At 41.7% G+C, this 24,692-nt stretch overlaps 1 protein-coding gene across 1 annotated transcript in view; it reads left to right on the top strand.

Moving 5' to 3' along the window:
• The window catches only part of LOC114656995 (uncharacterized), a 108,747-nt gene that overhangs the window by 81,289 nt on the left and 2,766 nt on the right, over positions 1-24,692 (top strand). Inside the window, exons 3-4 of the mRNA XM_028808695.2 lie at positions 8,678-8,728; positions 17,758-17,871. Of these exons, the coding sequence (XP_028664528.1) occupies positions 8,678-8,728; positions 17,758-17,871 (165 nt within the window). The remainder of the gene's footprint in view (positions 1-8,677; positions 8,729-17,757; positions 17,872-24,692) is intronic.

Raw genomic sequence — 24,692 nt, 5'->3', positions numbered from 1 at the left:
CCAGCGCCGACTCAGCTGTGGAATGGCCAATAGGGGGAGGCAGCTTGATGGCCGAGGTCTCCAGGAGTCTAAACAAATGCAAATCATATTATGTTAAATTCTGCTCCATATTTTTGTAATATTTTTACTTGTGTTCTGCTCTGTGTATTGTGTTGTATTGACCTCCTTCTTTTTGACACCCACTGCATGCCCAACCTACCTAAAAAGGGGTCGTACTTTGAACTACCTTTCCAGAGGTTTCTTCCGTATTTTTTCCCTACAAGGGTTTTTTTTGTCTTCTTAGAGAGTCAAGGCTGGGGGGCTGTCAAAATGTAGAGCCTGTTAAAGCCCATTGCGGCACTTCTTATGTGATTTTGGGCTATACACACAGATTCAATTGTATTGTGTTGTATTTGTAAAGTGTAGGGTGTATCCGGATGTCTTGGCTAAGTTGCCCACCATGGCCTAGTCATTCCGGCCACCTAATCATTCCCTGTCTCTAATCTTTCATCACTTCACCACCTAACAGCTCACGTGTGATGAGCGTAGTGGCACAAAATGACTGCCGTTGTATCATCCAGGTGGATGCTGCACATTAGTGGTGTTTGAATGGGCTCCCCACTCATTATGTAAAGCACTTTAAGCAGTGAGAAAAGTGCTATATAAATGTTATTATTAAAGTACTGTATGTTTGTACTCGGAGGGGGTGCCCTCTTGCTATCTCTCCAAAGAGAATGATGCCAATGGAAACTGAAAGCTTCTAAACTGTTGGTTTTACTTTTGCAAGAACACAAGGCACTGAGTCAACCAATGCAAAACTCAATCTTGCTGCCCTTCCTAACCGTGCAAGATAAGTTTTGAAGCTCCAGTTTCTAGCAGCGTGGGGTGGCTTGCTTACTTGCCAACCTACCAAGAACAACAGATGCACTCCCATTGTGGGATCTGGTCTCTGTCATGCAGTTGGCCTCTTCCTGTTGCCAGTGAGCTTGTCTTCTAAACTGGAACTTTCTCTAATGGGTGACAGTGCCTTTGCCACCCCTGAGCCTTCAGTGGTTCTTGATGCCATGGGTTTCTCAGTCAGTTTTGTCAAGATGGCTCCAGCTGCAAACTTCTGCAGGATTCAGGAGCTTTGCTGAACAGCCAGTTGGATTGCACGTTTATGTCACTTGGTTTACTCGATGGTCGTCATTATTTGAGTCAGATAACCTTCTAGAAGCGCTAACTATTGTGTAACCGTGGAATATCACTAACGTATGATGCAAAGCAGCAGCTTACTCTATGGAGAGGAGTCTGCGGTTCGACACCATTGAGTTTGTCAGCTGCTTGCTCCTTTAATGGAGAACAACCGTCCCCTAATTGGGGTGACCAACCAAGCCTCATGTAAGCTCCCACTTGGAGAATGGGCATAAAGACACCCCCTAGTGGCCAGAAGTATTCATAGCACTGATCAACAAATGCTTTGAAATGTTTTGCTTCCTGAAAAACCTCTGATGATTATGATGGACCACTTCAAGCTGAGCACAAAACTAATGTCAAATTGATTGTGTCACGTAGGAGGACGGCATGGTGGCACAGTGGTAGGCCTGCTGTCTTGTGAACCCTGTGAATTTCCCCTTGGGATTAATAAAGTATCTAATCTATCTATCTATCTATCTATCTATCTATCTATCTATCTATCTATCTATCTATCTATCTATCTATCTATCTATCTATCTATAATATAGTGCCTTTCATATCTATCTATCTATCTATCTATCTATCTATCTATCTATCTATCTATCTATCTATCTATCTATCTGTCTATCTATCTATCTATCTATCTATCTATCTATCTATCTATCTATCTATCTATAATATAGTGCCTTTCATTTCTATCTATCTATCTATCTATCTATCTATCTATCTATCTATCTATCTATCTATCTATCTATCTATCTATCTATCTATCTATCTATAATATAGTGCCTTTCATTTCTATCTATCTATCTATCTATCTATCTATCTATCTATCTATCTATCTATCTATCTATCTATCTATCTATCTATCTATCTATAATATAGTGCCTTTCATTTCTATCTATCTATCTATCTATCTATCTATCTATCTATCTATCTATCTATCTATCTATCTATCTATCTATCTATCTATCTATCTATCTATCTATCTATCTATCTATCTATCTATCTACCCTGGTCTCCTTACTGTATCCCGGAACCTCCTTTCCTGGAGTTTGCATGTGCTCCCCTTGTCTGTATGGTTTCCTCCGGGTGCTCCGGTTTCTGGTCAGGTGGATTGAAGATTCTAAATTGGCCCAAGTGTGTGTTTGGGGTGAGTTTGTGTTTGTATTCACCCTGTGATGGACCGGCGCCGTGTTCATAGGTTGTTCCTGCCTTGCACCCTATGCTACCTGGGATAGGCTCCAGCAACCCCTGCAACCCAATTCAGGATTAAGCAGGGTAGAAAATGACTGACTGACTGTATCACATAGGAATATGGAGAGATGTGAAATGAACTTGACACAATGGCAGTAAGATGGTCAGATCTGCCCAGATGTACCACAGGTTCACAATTAAAGGCATTGATATTTGAATCCAGCCGGTCCAACTTGCTATGTCCATGTAACGAACATTTCATTAGAAGTCTGCTCCATCCAAATTGCCTGGTTGAATAAAGACACCAGGGCTCAGGATGACCCATCTTTTAGCGTGTTTACAGCGGAGTCGATCGTTTCGGTTGCCGAGTTTAAACAGGATGCTGCAGCCCCCTCCTAGTCGGTAATGCGAACGAATTTTATGACATGTCAAAGTCCAAATTGCAAGGTTGCCAGATGTGCAGTTTTCACACCAAATTGGGCTAGTTTTGATAGTGTTGCATGGGGAAAACATTTTTGATTCAGCGGTGTGGCAGTTTTGTGCAGTTTCCAAAGGAAACATGTGCCTGCCAATACCCCCGGATCTGTTCAACCCTCACCAGATGCCTACAGCAGCCAAACTCCAAGACGGAATACCCACTGACGCTGACAGTTGCAAAACACCAGAAGAGGTCCAACATCCTCCCCGGACATCGATATCGGTGAATTGACGTTGATAATGACCAAAACTCCAAAGGATTGACCAAACCGTGCAAGCACAGTTGAGCAGATTTTTAGCTTTGGGCTAGAAATATTTCCAGGACCTGGCAACCCAGCTTGATCACATATTTCTGCTTTAATTATGTTGTGTTTGCTTGTTTAGTACCGTAGAACCCTAATTATCCACACTTTCATTTACTGAGGTTTCGCATTATGCAAGGCAGACCTGTAAGTGAAATACATCACATCTCTCTCTGTATAAAATCCAACGTCTGTCTGTATGTCAGTCTGCTTTTCACGAGAGAACTTGGGACTTGAAATTTAGGTTTAGGTTTAGGTTTCTTTATTTAGTCATGTTTACACAAGAAAAACATGAAATTTGCCTTCTCAGTTGTATCTAATAACAGGTAACAGACAGAATGAAATAAAACAGACAAATAGAAATAAGAAAGGTTAAGGTAAGGCAGTTAGATAAAACATATTTACACCAAAAAAAACCCAAAAAATTTGGAGTGTAGGTTACCCTTGGCCCATAGGTGCTCACTAAGAAATGGTTTTAAAAATTTCGTGGTCCAAGCACGTTCTGTCTGTAAGTCTGTCCGCTTTTCTCTACTCTGAGCCCCTCCCGGATGACTGAGCTTCTCACCCTATCTTTAAGGAAGAGCCCAGACACCCTGTGGAGGAAACTCATTTCAGCCGCTTGTATTCGCGATCTCGTTCTTTCGGTCACTACCCATAGCTCATGACCATAGGTGAGGGTAGGAGCGCAGATCGACTGGTAAATTGAGAGCTTTGCCTTATGGCTCAGCTCCTTTTTCACCACGACAGACCGATGCAGAGCCCGCATCACTGCGGACGCCGCACCGATCTGCCTGTCGATCTCACGCTCCATTCTCCCCTCACTCGTGAACAAGACCCTGAGATACTTGAACTCCTCCACTTGAGGCAGGATCTCGCTCCCAACCCTGAGAGGGCACTCCACCCTTTTCCGGCTGAGGACCATGGTCTCGGATTTGGAGGTGCTGATTCCCATCCCAGCTGCGAACCGATCCAGAGAGAGCTGAAGATCACGGCTTGATGAAGCAAACAGGACAATATCATCTGCAAAAAGCAGTGACCCAATCCTGAGTCCACCAAGCCGGACCCCCTCAACACTCTGGCTGCGCCTAGAAATTCTGTCCATAAAAGTTATGAACAGAATCGGTGACAAAGGGCAGCCCTGGAAGAGTCCAACTCTCACTGGAAACGGGTTCGACTTACTGCCGGCAATGCAGACCAAGCTCTGACACCGATCATACAGGGACCGAACAGGTCTTATCTCTCGCTCGCTGCACAGGGAGAGACTGAGCACGTGCGGAAATCATCGGCGCGTACGAACTGGAAGGGAAACTGGCTTGTTCGTCACTCGAGTGTGTGGTTGTGAACAGATGCAAAAGTTTGGCGATCTTTTTGGTCGTAACCCAATTTGCACGTGGTCCGAGATGTTCGTGACCCGAGGTTCCACTGTGTTAGGACTCCGAAGGTTACAAACTTGCAATGGCAGGTTCCTTTTCATAGACATAACAAGCTTGACCTACTGCCTTCAAATGTACATCTGGACAGGTCTGACCATCTTACTGCCATCTACAAGCCTGTAATTAGCAGCAGCAGCTCTTCAGAAGTCCTTACATGTGTTTGGAGTTGTAGTGTTCATGGATTCCATGCACTCCTGCTCATTTTATTCACATTTTACTAATTCTGAATTGCTAAGGCTCATACTTCAAACAAAGTACCAGTAAGTTAGATTTCACAAGAACCAGCACAGGCCTAATTACGGGCAGGTGAAGTAGTTTAAGCGTTTTTCTTTCTAGCTTCTAATTTATTACATTTGCAGACCTGTACAGCTTTATTGTTTCTGTGTGTGAACCTGTGACTGACTTTTGTGTTGCCCGACTGTGCGAGAGAGTGAGTTTTTCTCCATCTCTCCTGCACCTTTGTTGGTGCTGTGACATGTGATGCCTGCCGGTGGGTTCAGGAGGGGTCACCTGTTCTGTTTTGTGTTTGATCAAAGGAGTTTCTTGAATTACCTCAGGTGAAGGTTTCAGAGCACTCTGCCAACATTAGTGCACACAGAGAATAACAAGTCATGTGTCCTCCGAGGATGCAATGGGGCGTGGGGATAGGGGTTCTCATCCAACATGCTTTTAAGTCCACCACTCGTGTGGAATAAATGGCTACACTTTTGCATTCTTTTTAACGTGTCGCGCATGAATCCTCGACATTTCTGTTTGGGCTTGTGGAGTAGTTTTGACTGCATTGTTTGTTTCATCTTCCTGAAGCTTCCTTTCGTATTTGTGTAAATGTGCTAATGCGAAAATGGTAACAGCTGCCTTTTATTTTCTTTTTGTCTGTTGTGGTTCAGGTTAGCTGCTTTGGGCAGAGATCTCTGGAGTTCAGTGAGGCGAGGCTCTCCTTCTGTTTGCGTGTGTGTGTGTTTTTTTTTTTTCCTTTTTCCCAATAGGTGACATTAAGACACATTTGATGATACATTGAAGATTGTGTGACCTTCTAAAAGGCCAGCTGGCCATACATCCAGGGCAAAGCCTCTTGGCTCTCTTTTTATTTGTTCCTGTCCTTCTTTATTAGGTGGCGCAGTGGTAGTGCTGCTGCTTTGCAGTAAGGAGACTGTGGAAGATTGTGGGTTCACTTCCCGGTTCCTCCCTGTGTGGATAGCGCTTTGAGTACTGAGAAAAGCGCTATATAAATGTAATGAATTATTATTATTATTATTATTATTTTATTGATTTTACTAAAATAAAGGAACAGTCCATACAATTAAGTCAAGCTTAACAAAACTAAATTAATTTCAACCCCAACCCAAGAGAAAGAGAGGAAGGCCAACAGCCAGAGTAAAACTTCAAAAGTAGAGATGAGGGAAGATAATCCTTTTCCCCCAATATAAATGCTTATTCTAAAATGTTATGGATTAGATCCTGCCAGGTATTAAAAAAAATGTAAGCATATCCTTCAAGTGAAAATTAGATTTTTCCCAGTTTCATATAATATATAACATCAGTTACCCACTGACTACGTAAAAGAGGTGGACTATAAGTCTATGTGCTAGTAGCGAAGTAAAGGTCATTACAGTTTGTTTGTCCTTCTCCACTTTAAGCCCCTCTGTGAGTCCACCAAACACAGCTGTTAATGGATTAGGAGTGATTGTGACACTAAGGCCGTCTGAGAGGCATTTAAAGATTTTTGTCCAGAATTATGTTAATTTGGAGCAGGCCCAAAACATGTGGTCCAGTGAGGCTGAAGCTCGATTACAACATTCACAGGTTGGATCCTGTCCTGGAAACATTTTGGAGAATTTTAAATGAGACAGATGTGCTTGACAAAAGATTTTAAGTTGGATAATTGTATGCTTTGCACATATGGAGCTTGAGTGAATTCTGTGCATGGCTGCCTTCCACTCCTTTTCTGAAATGTTGAGTAAGAGATACTTTTCCCACTGTACTCTGGGATCTTCGAAAGGAAGGGACTTTAACATTTTTTATATATATTATAGAAATTCTGTCTGAGTCTTCAAGACTGATCAGTATTTCTTCCGGAATCGGTGGGAGTAGAGGAAAATTGGGCAAATTCCGTTTAGCAAAGTTTTTAATATGGAAATAGAATGGAAGCTAAATTTGGAGTGTAATTGTTTGTAGAACACAAAGACATTATCGATGTACAAATCTTTACATGATTTAATCCCATATGTTTTCCAAACATTAAAAATTGTGTAAGCTTGAGAGGGTGGAAAAATGTGGTTATTATGTCGAGGTGCAACAGATAAAAGCTTCTCTGTCTTGAAGTGCTTCCTACATTGATTCCATATTCTGAGTGAATGAAGCACAATTGGGTTGTTAGCATATTGATGATAACTTGTATTTATTTGGGTACAATGTTAGGAATATAAAGATGTCCTGCAGGATTTTATTTCTACTGTGGACCAAGCATGTGTGTGTTTGTGTCAATGTCCAGCTTTTTATAGCTTGTATATTTGCCACCCAGTAATAAAATTAAAAGTCAGGTAGTGCCATGCCACCTTCTGCTTTAGTTTGTTGTAGGATCGCCCTTTGGATGCGTGGATGTTTGGAATTCCAAATAAATGAGGTTATGATTGAATCAAATTTCTTAAAAAAATATTTGTTAATGTAAATGGGTATGCTTTGAAATATAAAAAGAAGCTTATGAAGGGAATTCATCTTGACAATTTTTATTTCCGTGCAGACAGTAAAGTTTTGTTGCTCGAGAGATTTATATTTATTTGTAATGTTTACCACTGAACTGATCTACTATGATAAAAGGGAAGGCGTCCAATCTAATGTTCTGTGCTACAGAGTTAACTGGAAAAGGCATACTTTTATTCAAATTAATTTTGAGTTCAAATATCTTTTGAAATTCTGCTAGTGCTGTTAGGACTGCAGGTGCAGACTTTTGTGGGTCTGATTTATACAGTACCATATCATCTGCATATAGTGATATTTTCTGTTCAAGACCTTCTTTTATAATCCCCTTTATCTCAGATGCAATTCGAAAGTCAACAGCCTATGGCTTAATGGCAATTGCAAATAGCAGTGGTGACGGGATATCCTTGTCTAGTAAAAACACTCTAGTTTGAAGTCATCTGAAAAATTGCTATTAATACAAACTGAAACTTCTGGACTTGTATACAGTAGTTTGATCCATGCACATATGTTTGGGTCAAACCCAAATTTGTGCAATGTGGTGAATAGGTAGTCCCATTCAACCATATTGAATGCTTTTTCTACATCCAAAGATAATGAGATCAGGGCAAGGGGCTGGGGGTCAGGGGACGCAAGGTATTTCCAATCTATCCTTTTTCCCCCACAATTGTAAGTGCCAACACAACAAAAGGTTTTATAGCCATAACTCCTGGCAAAAGTGGAAATTAGGGTTAAAGCTATCTTATGTAATACCGTACTACCTCAGTTTAAAACTATCAAATGTCAATAAAAGTTCAGAAGCAACATCTCTATGACCAAACGGTGAACTTTGTGAAGTGGAATGTCAAAGGTGTCAATCATGAATTAAAGAGGAAGAAAGTATTCTCCCACCTAACAGGTCTAAACGCCAAGATAGAATTTTTATAGGAGACTCACTTATTAAGCAAGGATCAGTTTCGGTTGCAAAGAGATTGGACTGAACAAATATTCCACTCCAGCTATACAAAGAAAACTAGAGATGTGGGAATCTTAATACATAGAACAATTTAATTTGTAGTACCCAATGTAGTATCTGTTCCTGAAGGGAAATGTGTGATAGTGAAGGGTAATTTATTTAATTATAAAATGATTTTGATAAATATCTACGCACCCAAAGTGGACGATAGAAACTTCATCCAAAACGTGTTTGCATACATTCCTAATGTTAACACTTATAAAATGATAATGGCTGGAGACTTTTAATTGTGTTTTAAATGCCAGACCTGGATAGGTCGTCAGCTACAGGGGTGATAACATCTAACACTGCAAAAATAATTACACAGTTTGTAATTGATCATAACCTATCAGACCCATAGAAATTTCTAATTTGTTCCTGTCTAAGCTAAATTCTGAAGATATCATTTATTTTCTCACCAGGGTTGTCTCAGGATGGATAACAAGGGTGGAGATGAAGTGGTACAAGCAGTGGTAAGTGATCTCATTCTGCTTTAAAGGCTGATACAGTAGCAGAAAGCTGCATTCAATAACTGCTCCATTTGAATGATTTTTTTTTTTTAATTCCCAATGCATCATGGTGGTCTCATACCCAGATTTCGGTGCCAACAATATCAGAGCTCCCAGTTTAGTTCAGTTAGGGTACGGAGATTTATTCTAGTGGCTATACCATGTGTTACAAGGGTACCTGTGATGAGTACCATTTAAGTGGCTGCCCTGGTAGCCAGTGGTGAGGTTTGACCTGTCATGTCCCAGACCCATCTCACCATGGAGTTAACCTTAAATGCGTCATTTGTGAAACAATTATCAAATTTGCTGTAAGACCAGCATTATCTGTGCATATAAGACTTGACTGGCGGCACGGTGGCGCAGTCGGTAGTGCTGCTGCCTCGCAGTTGGGAGATCTGGGGACCTGGGTTCGATTCCCGGGTCCTCCCTGCGTGGAGTTTGCATGTTCTCCCCGTGTCTGCGTGGGTTTCCTCCGGGGGCTCCGGTTTCCTCCCACAGTCCAAAGACATGCAGGTTAGGTGGATTGGCGATTCTAAATTGGCCCTAGTGTGTGCTTGGTTTGTGTGTGTCCTGCGGTGGGTTGGCACCCTGCCCAGGATTGTTTCCTGCCTTGTGCCCTGTGTTGGCTGGGATTGGCTCCAGCAGACCCCCGTGACCCTGTTCGGATTCAGCGGGTTGGAAAATGGATGGATGGATGGATAAGACTTGACTAGCACAGTTACTGGAGCTTGTCGCTTTGAAGGTGTTAGATTGCGCAATTAGACAATGAGCTTCTGAAAGCTAATTAGACTAACTGGAATCAACATGTGGATGTATGTTATGGCCTACCATCAAACTCACTGCCTCTTTGCTTGACATAATGGGAAAATTGAAAGAAATCGACCAAAACCTCAGAGAAAAAAATGTGGACCTCCACAAATCTTTCCAAATGCCTGAAGGTTCAACGTTTATCTCTACAAACAATAATACGCAAGTTTAAGTACCATTGGACCACCCAGCCATCACACCGCTGAAGAAGGAGGCACATTCTGTCTCCTAGAAGAGAACGTACTTTGGCACAAAAAGTGCAAATCAATCACAGAGCAACAGCAATGAACCTTGTGAAGATGCTGGAGGAAACATGTAGACAAGTTATTGAAATCCACAGTAAAATGTGTCCCACATTGACATATCCTGAAAGACTGCTCAGCAAGGAATAAGTCACTTCTCCAAAGCTGCCATAAAAAAGCCAGACTGCAGTTTGCAATGGCACATGGGGACAAAGATCTTAACATCTGAAGAAATGTCCTCTGGTCTGATGAAGCCAATATCAAACTGTTTGGCCATAATGATCATGGTTATGTTTGGAGGAAAAAGGGTGAGGCTTGTAAGCCAAAGAAAAGCGTGGGGGTGAGAGCATCATGTTGTGGGGTTGCTTTGCTGCAGGAGGGACTGGTGCCCTTCACAAAATAGATGGCATACAGAGGAAGGAAAATGATGGAGATACGCTGCAGCAACATCTCAAGAGCTCAGCAAGGAAGTTGAAGCTCAGTCACAGATGGGTCTTCCAAATGGACAAAGACTCCAAGCATATCTCCAAAGCTGTGGAAAAATGGCTTAAGGACAACCATATCAAGGTATTGGAGTGGCCATCACAAAGCCCTGACCTCAAACCGATTAAAAAAAAGTGTGTGTGAGCAAGGAGGCCTACAAACCTGTCCCAGTTACACCAGCTCTGTCTAGAGGAATGGGCCAAAATTCCAGCCAGCTATTTTAAGACACTTGTGGAAGGTGACCCAAAATGTTTGGCTTAAGTTAAAAAGTTTAAAGTCAATGCCACCTAACATGAACAAAATGCATGTAAACTTGTGGCCCACTAAAACTGTAATGTAGTCAATAAAAAGTGAAATAGCTCTGTGAACATTGTGGGAAGAAAAATGACTTTTACCCTGCACAAAGTAGATGTCGTAAATGACGTGCTATGTTAGCATCAAATCTGTGGAGGGGTTAGAAAGAGAGTTTTAAAGAATTCGCCCAAAGTGTATGGAAACTTCTGACTTCAACTGTAAGTTTTGAAGAATTTGCAGTTACAATCTTGAAAATATGAAGTGCCAAATGGACTGAAGTTAAGAGAGTTGATAACGAGAAGCTACAGGAGATACAGATCTCAGCACTCAACACACCCAGACAAGTCAATATGACTAAGCACACTGACGCCACTCCCACAGAAGTATAAACCACCCTGGTTGCATGTTTAAACAAATAATTAAGATAAGTTAACATTATTGTTTAATTGGAAATGCAAACCTGCTATCTCAGTGTTTTAACAGGTACAGTATAGTTAGTCTTGCAGGGCCAGATGTGTGTCACACCCCGTCAGACGTTTAGAGAGCTGAAAACAAAGAGCCATAGGAGATGCAGATATTAGGACTCAAAACACCTAAATCTGCCTAACGACACCAGTAAAGGCACGGAGGAGGCTGCACATCATCCTCCTTCTGACTGCACATCTGAACAAATAACTAAAGGAAGTTATCATTACTGTCTAACTGGAAATGCAAACACGCTGTGACAAAATAGCCACAACCTTTTAACATGTCGCATATCTATAGACCACAGTGCTTCCCTAAAATCTATTTGTCACTAATATGCCTTATAGTGACGCAACAGTCAAAATGACAGAATGATATCATAGCAGACAGAGAGGTACTTCTCAAATGTGTGGAGCCAAATACCTGTAGTGGTCTGTGTATGCGTCTGTCTGTTTCTGTCACAGCACTCATTATAACGTACGCATTAATCATTATGCTTCTATTACCTTGTGCTATTGAGCTCCTGAGTGGATAACAACGATTTTATCTTTTCAGTTTCTTTCAGCACCAACTCTTTTGTCCCGTTTCTTTTGCACTCTCCTTGAAACCCTGGTGGTTTAAATTGCACAGACTGGAGGAATTGAAGGCCGGTGTTTTAGGAGGAAGGCCTTTGTTGTGGCAGATTTCACCACAATTTGCTTGTTGTCCCCAGATGTGTATTCTCATTTGAGGATCACATCTGCCCACTTGAAACTAACATGCATGTGGACTTGAAATGGGGAAGGATCGTGTGAAAAGAATATCTTAATTCAGATCAAAATTGTAAATTGGCCACAGATGTCACATTGACAACTGTCTAAAATCTACCCAGGAAAAGATCTGAATTGTGAACGTTGTGAACAGGATGCCACTTCACTTGGTCATATGTTTTCCTCGTGGTTTCCTCCCTGTTCGAAGATCTTCAAGCTGCTTGTCACTGATGATGTTTCTGAGCTGTGGTCTTCCTTAGTCTTGACCTCAATTTTTCACAGAAACATGTCTGAAAGATCAAATTCTTCATTTTTCCTTGTTCACCACTTTCACAAATTTTTTTTATCAGTCCACGTTTTGTATGAAGAAGAGGCAAAACAACCTTTGCTGGGACAACATGTGGTTTATGCATCACATTTTCTTACCCAGCTTTTGGAGCAGCCAGTTCTTTTTAATGTATCAAGACTCTTCAGCATAGCTGTGCCAGCCGCAAATTAAACAACAGGGATTTGGGCAGCATGGTGGCACAGTGGTAGCACTGCTGCCTCACAGTAAGGAGACCTGAGTTCGCTGCCTGGGTCCTCCGTGCGTGGAGTTTGCATGTTATCCCTGTTTCTGCGTGGGTTTCCTCCTGGTGCTCCGGTTTCCTCCTACAGTCCAAAGACATGAAGGTTAGGTGCATTGGCAATCCTAAATTGTCCCTAGTGTGTGCTTGGTGTGTGTGTGTGTGTGCCCTGCGGTGGGCTGGCACCCTGCCCGGGGTTTGTTTCCTGCCTTGCACCCTGTGCTGGCTGGGATTGGCTCCAGCAGACCCCTCGTGACCCTGTTTTAGGATATAGCAGGTTGGAAAATGACTGGCTGACTGACTTGGGATTTCCGAGCTGCAGCATCACAACTTTCAGATCAGCACCAATGTTCCAGGAGTCAATGTATACTTACGATATGAAAGGAAAACCACAAAAATAGGCAACTGACTATAATAAAATGGTACATACAGTAATCCCTCACTTAGCGCGGGAGATAGGTTCCAAGGCCGACCACGATAACTGAATTTCCGGGAAGTAGGGAGACCATATTTATTTAATTATTTAACGTGTATTTGGACGTTTTTAAACCCTCCCTGTATTGTTTACAACCCACCCTTTACTCTATTAATAACGGGGACAACTGCTAAGCAATATGAAATCGGTAGATAAGTTTACACTTACTGTATAGCGAAGTACACGTAGCTATATATGACGTGATGATGATGATGAATATGCTGCGCAGTAAAAATGATGACGATGAAGGTGATGATGACTTTTACTGCGCAGCCGATGACTATATTTAACGTCTCTTCAGACGGCGGTGCCATTTCCTGGGGCGCCTCCTCCACGGTTTCCGAAGGTGTATCCGTAGTAGTAGTAGTAGTAGTAGTAGTAGTAGTGGGAACTGGCTCTTTTTTGCGAGGCTGCAAAAACATTGTGATCGGCAGTTGCTGCCGCTGCTTCTTTTTCCGGTCGAAGCGCAGCTTGTAGGCGGTCATGACGTCGTCAACCTTGTTGCAAAGATTCCTAAAGCAGATTCCATCCAGACTTCTGCCTTATCACTTCCACTTGCAACTCGTTTTGCGCCCTGGTTAAAGGACACTGTGGCCGTAGATCTTATATGCTTTTCCTCCTTTTTAAATAAAAAGAATTGTGGACTCATTGATGCTGTAATGGTGTCCTGCAGCGGTGTAGCTGTTCCCTTCCTTCAACATATCCAAAACTTTTACCTTTTCTGCAATCATTTGCATCTTCTGTTGGCGCTTGGACATGGCCCCTGAAGCAGGAGCACGTTAATGCTGAATGAGTGAGATGAGACTTCCTGGTTAATGCAGCACTCCGTTGCTGAACCAATCAGCAGCACACAGGAACTTAACTGCGTGCTCTGATTGGGTAGCTTCTCAGCCATCCGCCAATAGTATCTCTTGTATGAAATCAACTGGGCAAACCAACTGAGGAAGCAAGTACCAGAAGTAAAAAGACCCATTGTCCGCAGAAACCCGCGAAGCAGCGAAAAATCCGCGTTATATATTTAGATATGCTTACATATAAAATCCGCAAAGTCGTGAATCCGCAAAAAGTGAACCCGCGAAGTAGCGAGGGATTACTGTAATAAGAACACTTAGAGGTGATTTTTGTGCTCAGCAGGGTAAAAATCTGTCATGTGCACTCAAAGTGTTCAGGGAACAAAATGTTCATTGTCCAGTGTAGTCAGTCACGTTCGTCGCATTTGTTTTGCCCATCAATGCCAAGAACAAATTGGATATTAGAACATGGAAGTTAGCAGTAGAAATGAAGTTGTGTGCTCCAGTTTATTCAGATTACTGTCAGTCCACCTGATATCCTGTGGTCCACCGTTCACTTCAAATTCGGAACTACTGTAGAAGCTTCACATGTTATATAATAACCGTACATTTCACCATCCTCTAACCCAGTGGTCCCCAGTCACGGTCCTGGAGGGCCGCAGTGGCTGCAGGTTTTTGCTCCAACCCAATTGCTTAATAAGAAGCACTTACTGCTCAAGTAACACTTGTGGTTCACTTTAGTTGTCTCGCTCGTTAAGATTTTGAACCTTTATTGCTTATTTTAGTCTTAAACAGCTGTATTCTTGGTTTTTAATTGCTCCTAATTAGCAATAAGATGCAAATGACAAAAGAGACCAGCATTTCTCCATTTAGCTTGTTTGCATTTACACCTGTGTGTGTTTATCATGTACTATTGGGTTTAATTAAATACTAGGAAGGAAAGTGAAGAGAAAAAAAAAGTGAAAGACTAAGAATTACTCCTCCATTTTACCCTTCAAATCAAATGATATCCTTAGAAAGGGGAAGAAAATCTAGGATATGAGAATTACCTGACATAGCAGAGTTAAAGCACTAACGAGCCATGAAATTAAATTATTGGCAAGAATTGCTTTCTAATTAAGCAACTGGGTTAGAACAAAAACCTGCAGCCACTGCGGCCCTCCAGGACTGTGATTGAAGACCCCTGCTCTAACCTATTGAGTAGTCAACACATGGAAGTCACTAGATGTATAGTTTTTGGAGACAATATCTTTGCATCTTTTGAATAGTGGTTCAAAAAATACTATATTCACACACTAAAATGTGTACCACCAATTCATGCTATGCATATAATGCAATGAAAAGGAATTTGCCCCCTTCCTGATTTCCTCCAGTTTTGCTTTATTGTTTCTGATCCCCAAACAAATTTCATATAATACAAAAGACAACCTGAGTAAACTCAACAACCAGTTTTAAACGGTGCCAGAGTGGATAACTTTATCTAAGTGGAAAATCTATTGTGAGATACTACTGTGGTTAAAATATCCATATTCTGAGGAACTGGCACACTTCGTCAATGGCATAACCTGTACTCGTCGTTGTTATGTCAGCAAACTGACAAGATTTGAGAAATAGCTAAGAGAACAGATGAGCTAACAGTAAAAGGGTCAAAACCAAGAAATCAAAAAACACAAGCATGCGTCAAAGCTAAAACAAGAGCCCGGAAAAACTGAGAAACCTTTAGAAAGAAAGTTTTCAAAAGGGTTTTGAATCCATTCTTGAACGTTACCTCCTGGATAATCAGTAAATGTTCCATGATTGGGTATAACCATTATAGATTTTAATGAAGACAAATCTGTGAATTTAAATGATTGCTTGTTTGAAATGACAACAATCCCAGAATGAATTCAATGCATCTTCTGCTTGATGATTCCTTATCTATATCCTCTTTAATAAAACCCCTGTGTGTGTCCAGTGTCCGTGTGTGTGTGTGTGTCTTCTGGTGAAGTGCGTATGTGCGGGGCACGGTGCAGCGCTTTGAGCAAATGCTTCAAAGGCCGCCTGATGCGTCACACAAGACAGAGAGGGCGGGACCTATAAAATATCGCGCGGTCGATTCAATTGGATTTCTGTAAATGAGGTAAGACTTAAAACAAAAGGCACGAAAAATCCAAACGGGTAGGGCCTACTGAGACGCGGAGACCAGCTTCCCCAAAGAGGTGGGATTAGTGTTTGTTGTTGTGCAAGTGTTCACTCTGAGGATGTCAGATTTGCGATTAAGAAGCCTGGCCCGGTAAAGTGTAAAGTGTCAGTCGTTGGAGGGGTTTTCCTAAATATACGAATTTTCATGATATTACAATAGGATGACTTTTAAAAGTAGATTTATTTTCGCGCACATAAAATCCGTTGCTGGGGAGACGCCACACATACAATAATCAACTGCAATCCAGCACGGATTAAAATACTTGCTGGGGAACTGCACAGTACTTGCTGGAGAGACGCCACAAGCACGATTATCAACAGCACGCCACACATTACATCAGTTGCTGGGGAGAATCTGCTGATTGCCCACTGTTGTGACAGAAAATTAAACGCATATTACGATATCAAAGCCAGTATTACTGTCAGAGAAAATTACACGCATTTTACGGAAATACAAACCAGTATTACTGCGAGAGAAAATTAAAGGCACACAATACAGTGACGCATATTACAGCCACATACCAGCCAGTATTACTGTAACAGAAAATATTACGGACGTACAAGCCTATATTACTGTGACTACTGTATCTACTAACAACATGCCACCTAAAAAAGAAGAAAAAGAAAATGAGCGACAGAAAAACGCTAAAAGAGAAAGACTCAGAAGAGCAAATAGATTTATAGAAAAAAAGGAAAATGAGCGTAAAAAAAATATTAAAGAGAATGCACTACTGTTCTAGCACCTGTTATTGTAACGGGCTTAATGTCTAGTACTGTATATAAAAGCCAAATACCACTGACTCACTTATCACGAAATCTCCCAAACCATTAGGACTTGGGACTTGAAATTTGGAATGGAGGCTACCCTTGGCCCATAGGTGCTCGCTAAGAAACGGTTTTAAAAATTTCATGGTCCAAGCGTGTTCTGTCTGTATGTCTGTCCACTTTTCATGAGAGAATTACTTAACGGATTTAGATCAGGTTGTTTTCTATAATTTGCCCGAACTTTCCGGTTGATTTTGCGACTTGTCTCATGGCGCTCAGTACCATAGTTTACTTGCGGTACCGATGTGTTTATGCAAATCCAAGAGAGTGGCTGTGGGCTAACTCTGCTCGAGTTAGTCTACATCTCGCCACGTGTTGGAGTGCACCTTGCCTGTGCTTAGCTAGCAATACCTGTTTGTTCAACAGACATTATCATCTACAGATTGTTAAGGAGTAACATTTGACGTTTTTGAAATCAGAGCTCCATGTGTTTTAGAGGGTAGCTGCTGATTGTCAGAGATATCACGGCCACACGTGGAACACTCTACCGTCAGAGCTGAACACAATCAGATACGGTGCCAACGTCTATTGATTTTTAAAGTTTGTCCTAGATGATAGATAGATACTTTATTAATCCCAAGGGGAAATTCACAAGTAGTAAAAAGTGTCCAGGGAACGAGTCCACATAAAAGAAAGTGGTAGGAGTGATCAGTGAAATAGAGAAAAAGGTAGAAAGATAAAGTCCTACACGGAGCTGCTGGAAAGGCTGCCACTCACAGCGGCGCCCGAGTCAGTAATTCATTACTGATTCCATAACTATGTGGGCGAAGGCACGGGGTACAGCTAATATTGGATAAATGTAAAGTCACTGCTGAATTAATGGGAGTGATGTGAATGAGAGATTAGCAAGAGTGTCCAGGAGCAAATGAAGGAGAAAGTGTGTGTGAGTGTGTATGGTGGGGATTGGTGGCCCAAGGGTGTTGTGGTCAGTTACAGCGAGGCCTGGTCCAAAGAGTACCTGCTCTGTGAGCAATTGGCCCAGGTCAAATCACTTTGATCACTCATTTTTATAGAATTACAGCTTTTAGAATTTGAATGTACTTGAATGCGGGACAGTGATTCTTCTTTGTGAGAAGTCTCCAAACAGATGATTTTTTTTTTTTTTCTCCTTCCAGGACACACTGGAATGCTCCCATTATTGGTGAAGGCACTTTCAATCGTGAGGTTGTTCAGAATCACTTCACCAAAGAAAATCCCATCATTGGCTTGACCGTCTTTGCAATTGGCAAGTGAGTATTTCTAAGCAGGTTCATAAAGTAGTGTATCCCCCGTGGATCACCTTTAGCCACATTTCAAAAACGGAGTCACTGAGAGTTTCCAGTTGCTGGCTCTACAGGGTTAGTGCTATTTGTGCACCACTGTCCCTTCATTCACTGTTACCACAAGTTGGACGTCTCCTTTTTCCTGGTGTAACCCTTTCAGATGCATATATCTAGGCTTTTTTTCTTTTTTTAATAAACTAGGAATTAAATTTTTTTCTTATTTTTTGAGATGGTGTTAACACATCCATCTCCCCATGCCTGATTTTTTTTTTTTTTACCCCTCAGTTTGGCCGGCTCTTTAGTTAAGGTTACGCAATATAACGATACTGATACTTGCAAAATAAAAAAAAAATTTAAAATGGTAGTGTGCCACCATTTTGATATTTTCAATACCGGAAATAAACGTTAAGATTTCCAGTGAAATTCTCTTCCCCCTCATTCTCCATAGACACTAATTATTGTGGTTGTGGAAAATTGTCCATTTTGTTGTCTTCATAAAGTGGAACAACATTTTTATTCGTGATCAGAACTTAACTGGGGATGTTTCCCTTGATTATAACTTCAGGCCCAAACCACCAAATTGTTTCCCATCAGGGAGGCTGGAGTAAGATGGGGGTTTGACGGTGTTTGTAGTTATCCATTATTTTCTTCTGAAACATTTTTGGTACTGACTCTTAGATCCAAAAAGCTGGTATTGATGCCTAAGTCAAAAGTTCAGTACCAACCCAGCATTAGTCTGTGTTTGTGAGTCAGAGGCATCTCCCAGTTATCACAGCTCCACCAGACTGTTCCCAGTTCAAATAAGCCTTTGCTTCTTCTTTTCTTTAAACAGGCTTTTTTTTTACCGAAATATAATTTAATACAACCCACTACCTTTTCTTTTTTTCCTTCTTTCCTTCCTCTGCCTACATTCCAGGTGAGCTTTGTCTCGCTCTGCTCCCGACTCTTAACTTACCCGACTGAGGAGGAGGATGAGCTTCTTTTAAAACAGGACTCAGTATGTCACCAGTGTGAGAGATGAGAGCAGGGGACCCTATCCCCACAAAATCTCCTTCTACTGGATCCCAGGCAGGGGTGCATGCCCTACTTCCAACTACATTCCTGTTCAACCCCATGGGAGTCCAGACTGGGGCAGCAGCAAAAGCATGATGCCAGCAAGTATGCTGGAGGAACATATTAACTGGGCAGACATTTCTCCACTTCCCATTCATTGTATTGGCATCTCATACAGGAAATGTAACAACCACCATCCCGGTCAGGTTACCGTTCCATCCATTGCTTCCTTCACAGCTGGTCTGTCGAGATAAGATGGCCGTGGACTAAAATGTGCTGCTGCATAGAGCTGTGTCACATGGGTCTTGGTCAACTTTGGGTTCTTGATAGCTTAAATCTCAATTCTTCCCTGTCCTCGTCATTTGTGTCTACTAGCAGGCCTTCTGATTTAAAAAACATTGTTTGGGCATAGTTAGCTATGGTGTTAATTATCATTGTCGAGTATACACTAAGCTGAACACACTAGTACTTAATACTGTCATATGAAAAAGTTTGGGAACCCCTCTTAATTCCTTGGATTTTTGTTTTTCATTGGCTGAACTTCCTTTTAATATCTGACATGCCTTATGGACACAGTAGGATTTCAGCAGTGACATTAAGTTTATTGGAGTAACAGAAAATATGCAATATGCATCATAACAAAATTAGACAGGTACATAAATTTGGGCACCCCGACAGAGATATGACATCAATACTTAGTTGAGCCTCCTTTTCAAATCTAACAGCCTCTAGACGCTGTCCTCCTATAGCCTGTGATGAGTGTCTGATTCTGGATGGAGGTCTTGTTCACCATTCTTCATACAAAATCTCTCCAGTTCAGTTCAATTTGATGGACAGCCTGCTTCAAATCATCCCATAGATTTTCGATGATATTCAAGTCAGGGGACTGTGACAGCCATTCCAGAACATTCTACGTCTCCCTCTGCATGAATGCCTTTGTAGATTTCCAACTGTGTTTTCGGTCATTGCCTTGTTTGAATGTCCAACCCCTGCATAAATTTAACTTTGTGACAGATGCTTGAAAATTATCCTGAAGAATTTGTTGATATTGGGTTGAATTCATCTGACCCTCGACTTTAACAAAGGCCCCAGTCCCTGAACTGGCCACACAGCCCCACAGCATGATGGAACCTCCACCAAATTTGACAGTAGGTAGCAGGTGTTTTTCTTGGAATGCGATGTTGTTCTTCTGCCATGCAAAGCACTTTTTGTTTTGACCAGATTACTCCATTTTTGTCTCATCAGTCCAAAGCACTTTGTTCCAAAATGAATCTGGCTTGTCTAAATGAGCATTGGCATACAACAAGTGACTCTGTTTGTGGCGTGAGTGCAGAAAGGGCTTCTTTCTCATCACCCTGCCATACAGATGTTCTTTGTTCAAATTGAGCTGAATTGTAGAATAATGTACAGATACACCATCTGCAGCCAGATGTTCTTGCAGGTCCTCGGAGGTGATCTGTGGGTTGTCTGTCACCATTCTCACAATCCTGCACATACGCCACTCCTGGATTTTTCTTGGCCTGCGAGACCTGCTGGGTTTAACAGCAACTGTGCCTGTGGCCTTCCATTTCCTGATTCCATTCCTTACACTTGAAACTGACAGTTTAAACCTCTGAGAGAGCTTTTTGTAGCCTTCCCCTAAACCAGGAGACTCAACAATCTTTGTTTTCAGATCTTTGGAGAGTTGCTTTGAGGATCCCATGCTGTCACTCTTCAGAGGAGAGTCAAAGGGAAGGAAGCCCAACTTGCAATTGACCATCTTAAATCCCTTTATATCTCATGATTGGACACACCGATCTATGAAGTTCAAGGCTTAACAAGCTAATCCAACCAATCAGCATTGAGCAGTGACATGTATTCAAATCAGCAAAATTACAAGGGGACCCACATTTTTGCACAGCCAGTTTTTCACATTTGATTTAATTTCATACAACTAAGATACTGCGCCACTAAAAAATCTTTGTTCGGAAAACACTGCGGTACTCAGATGTTCCTAGGAAATAAAGAACATGCCACTGTTATCTTTTTTGTTGAAAGTACAGTAAATTATTATGCAGGCTCAGAGGGGTTCCCAAACTTGTTCATATGATTGTACTTGGCTCAGTTTACAAAATTCAGAAGTGACCCATCGACAGGTAAAACTACTCCCTGTTAGCCAGCAGTGAATCATATCAATTTCACCTCTGACCTTTCAGTTCCAAAAATCAATTTTAGCAGTGTAAGAAGTAATGTTGAATAACACTCCAGGATGAAACCATCAAAACTGTGAACCATTTTCTTTTCTATTTAATGGTATCACATTTGGTCTTAATGGTTACAGCATTGCAATGCATGAAATGAAGTTCAGGCAGCATATAAACATAGTCGCTGTAAGCTCATAGGACTTACAAATCCCTGACATGAAAACCACAAACATACAGATTCACATGTGGTTTGAGTGTTACAGAAAAAAGTAAATTTAATTATTTTGCAGTTATGTTAACATAATGCATATGTATCCAGCAGGGGGCATTAGCTCCTTTGTTGGAATGAGTTCTTTTGTAATTGCAGCGTGTTACATAACCTGAATCTATATAGATATAGTATAAAAAGGCAATACCCCTCCCTTAGTGATACGGCATGAAGAAATCACATAGGAGAAGTAACTTAGGTTTGTTTAATGATGGCTTACACTGCATAACAGAAGAAGAAAGCTAATGGCCATAACCCAGTTCGGGAAAGGGGGCCCGATGTATAGAGTCTGCCATTTTCACCACTGCGTTGGAAGGATTTTCAGGATCGGATGACGTTATCTCCCATCCGTCCGTCGGTGTGCTGGGCAATGTTCCAAGGCTTTATACTCTTTCTTCATGTGCAGGCCCCCACTTAGGTGAATCATGCCATTCCAAACAAGGCAAAAGAGGGTACAGTTTCATGCTGGCTTTGACATGCAAAAATAGCATATAATGGTCCTCAGTCTGACTGCCAATTTCACAGGTATCCCTAACTGACTTGTCTTTTAATGCTTGCCTAGCAGTTCTTATACGGTGAACTCCTGTGCTAAATCTAGCTCTGTGTCAACTGTGCATGTGAGTAGAAAAAGGCAGATTTATAAAATATATTTGCACAGAGCACAGTGACGTATTAAACTTATACACTTATTACAGACTCCGAGTTAGACATGTCCAACTGTTTTTGTGACCTTGCGGAGCTGGATGGCACCTCTAATGACTCTGAAGTAGTAGACAAAGATGAGACGCCAAAGCAGGTCACCTCATAGCCAGTTCCCAGAAAGGACAAACTAGTGATAATGGGGGACTCAATTATGAGGGGATTGAGACTCAGGCTTGTTCATGGGACAGAGTCTTGTATGGTGTGTCTTGCTTTCCTAGTACAGTAATCCCTCACTTATCGCGGGAGATAGGTTCCAAGGCCGACCGCGATAACTGAATTTCCGCGAAGTAGGGACACTATATTTATTTAATTATTTAACGTGTATTTGGACGTTTTTAAACCCTCCCTGTATTGTTTACAACCCACCATTTACTCTATTAAAAACAGGGACAACTGCTAAGCAATATGAAATCGGTAGATAAGTTTACACTTACTGTATAGCGAAGTACACATAGCAGCTTGTAGGCGGTCATGACGTCGTCGACCTTGTTGCAAAGATTCCTAAAGCAGATTCCATCCAGACTACTGCCTTATCACGTCCACTTGCAACTCGTTTTGCACCCTGGTTAAAGGACACTGCGGCCGTAGATCTTATATGCTTTTCCTCCTTTTTAAATAAAAAGAATCGATGTCCTGCAGCGGTGTAGCTGTTCCCTTCCTTCAGCATATCCAAAACTTTTACCTTTTCTGCAATCATTTGCATCTTCTGTTGGCGCTTGGACACGGCCCCTGAAGCATTAGCACGTTAATGATGAATGAGTGAGATGAGACTTCCTGGTTAATGCAACACTCCGTCGCTGAGCCAATCAGCAGCACACAGCAACTTAACTGCGTGCTCTGATTGGGTAGCTTCTCAGCCATCCGCCAATAGCATCTCTTGTATGAAATCAACTGGGCAAACCAACTGAGGAAGCAAGTAAAAAGACCCATTGTCCGCAGAAACCCGCGAAGCAGCGAAAAATCCGCGTTATGAATTTAGATATGCTTACATATAAAATCCGCGAAGTCGTGAATCCGCGAAAAGTGAACTGCGAAGTAGCGAGTTATTACTGTATACAAGTGGGACGAGAACTTCACTAGTGTCCCTCTGTGTACATATTCTACAGAAAAGCATCCTTAACTGAGTTTCCACACCTTACCTGCTGATGAAAACAGAGAAAGTAAACTAATGTGAGCCTTTAAGAGACACAAAAGACCAGATTGTGTTATACACAGTGGCAACTCATTTTGTTTATAGCTGGCACACTATCAAGACCATCTATGTTCCTTTTTAAAGGAATACTCCACCAAAAAATGCTATTTATTTTTTAGATCTCTTATCCCAAGTGGCTTGTAGTGGTAGCCATGAAAAATTTTTGATTGATGGTTTCCAAGTAAAATGGAGAAAACAAATTTTCTGATAGAATAGGAGCCTATGGTGATCAACACTGGCCAAAAGCTAACCGTATCAAGGATATCCATGAAAAAAATCTCAAGTTATGTCAAGTAATCATCACTCCCTGGTGCTGTTTTACAGTCCATATTCATTTGACATTGGCTTCAACTAGACTTAACAGCAGAGCTCTGTGCCGTGCATGTTCAAACCACCCATAATCCATCACAAATGTGTTGCATTGCATTAGCTTCTATCTGTTGCAGCTACTGCTGTAGCCACGAGAGGGTGGATCAGCACCTCAGACCCCAGACAAAGACACAATTGTACCATAACGGTCCAAGTTCAATTAAAGTATTTTGACTTTCAACAATACCTTCTGCACAACTCTTTCTTTTGCGTTTCTCTGTTTCACTCCTCCACTTCCAACTCTGAGTCTTGACTCTCACTGCTGAGTTGAGTGGAGGGCTCACTTTTAACTCCAGACCCGGGAGTACTTTCAGTCCAAAATCTGTTACCACCAGGAAGCACTTCCATGTCTGGCATGACCCCAACGGTCCTTGTTGCCATCAATATTCTATAGCTCCCCCTGGTAGCCCCCATAGACCCCTGCAGGACAGACCTCTGGGAGCACAATTCCCATGCTGACCTACAGACATCCGTACTGCAGCCCCACCCAAATGGGGTGCTGCCACCTGGTGTACGGGGGAATGCTCTGCCCAGAGCTGGCAGTCACCCTCTGTCCCAGCATTCCCAGTACACAAGCCCAATCCATATGTCCTTCCGGGGTTTCTAATGCTGCAGAATCTTCCTGCGCCCCTGTTCTAATGTGACAGATCATTGCTCCCTAGCCCAAGTTATTCTTCATTTCCCATGGCCTTCTGGCCAGCTAAGGGAGCAGAACCCATCCCCGCAGCGACATCTGTTGGTCCTTCACACTGCATAATTTTCAAATTGCCTTTACTTTTTGATTTACCCTTGTACATTAAATCTTAATAATATATGCTATTCATTTGATAAACCAGGGCGATTCGCGTTGTATGTCATAGAAATTAATGCATATGGTCTTCTAACATGAACAAAGTTCTTTGGCATACATCTTCAAATAAAAATAAAACTGAAGATGGTGATAAAACAATGTGAAATGAGGAAAAGGGGAAAACCATGAGATGAGACATACCTGTTGTAACACATGACCTCCTTGTTGTCT

Source organism: Erpetoichthys calabaricus, chromosome 9 (genome assembly GCF_900747795.2).
Source record: "Erpetoichthys calabaricus chromosome 9, fErpCal1.3, whole genome shotgun sequence".
Lineage (NCBI taxonomy): Eukaryota > Metazoa > Chordata > Cladistia > Polypteriformes > Polypteridae > Erpetoichthys > Erpetoichthys calabaricus.
Note: the sequence above shows the minus strand (reverse complement) of the source record. Positions and strands in the feature narration are given on the sequence as shown.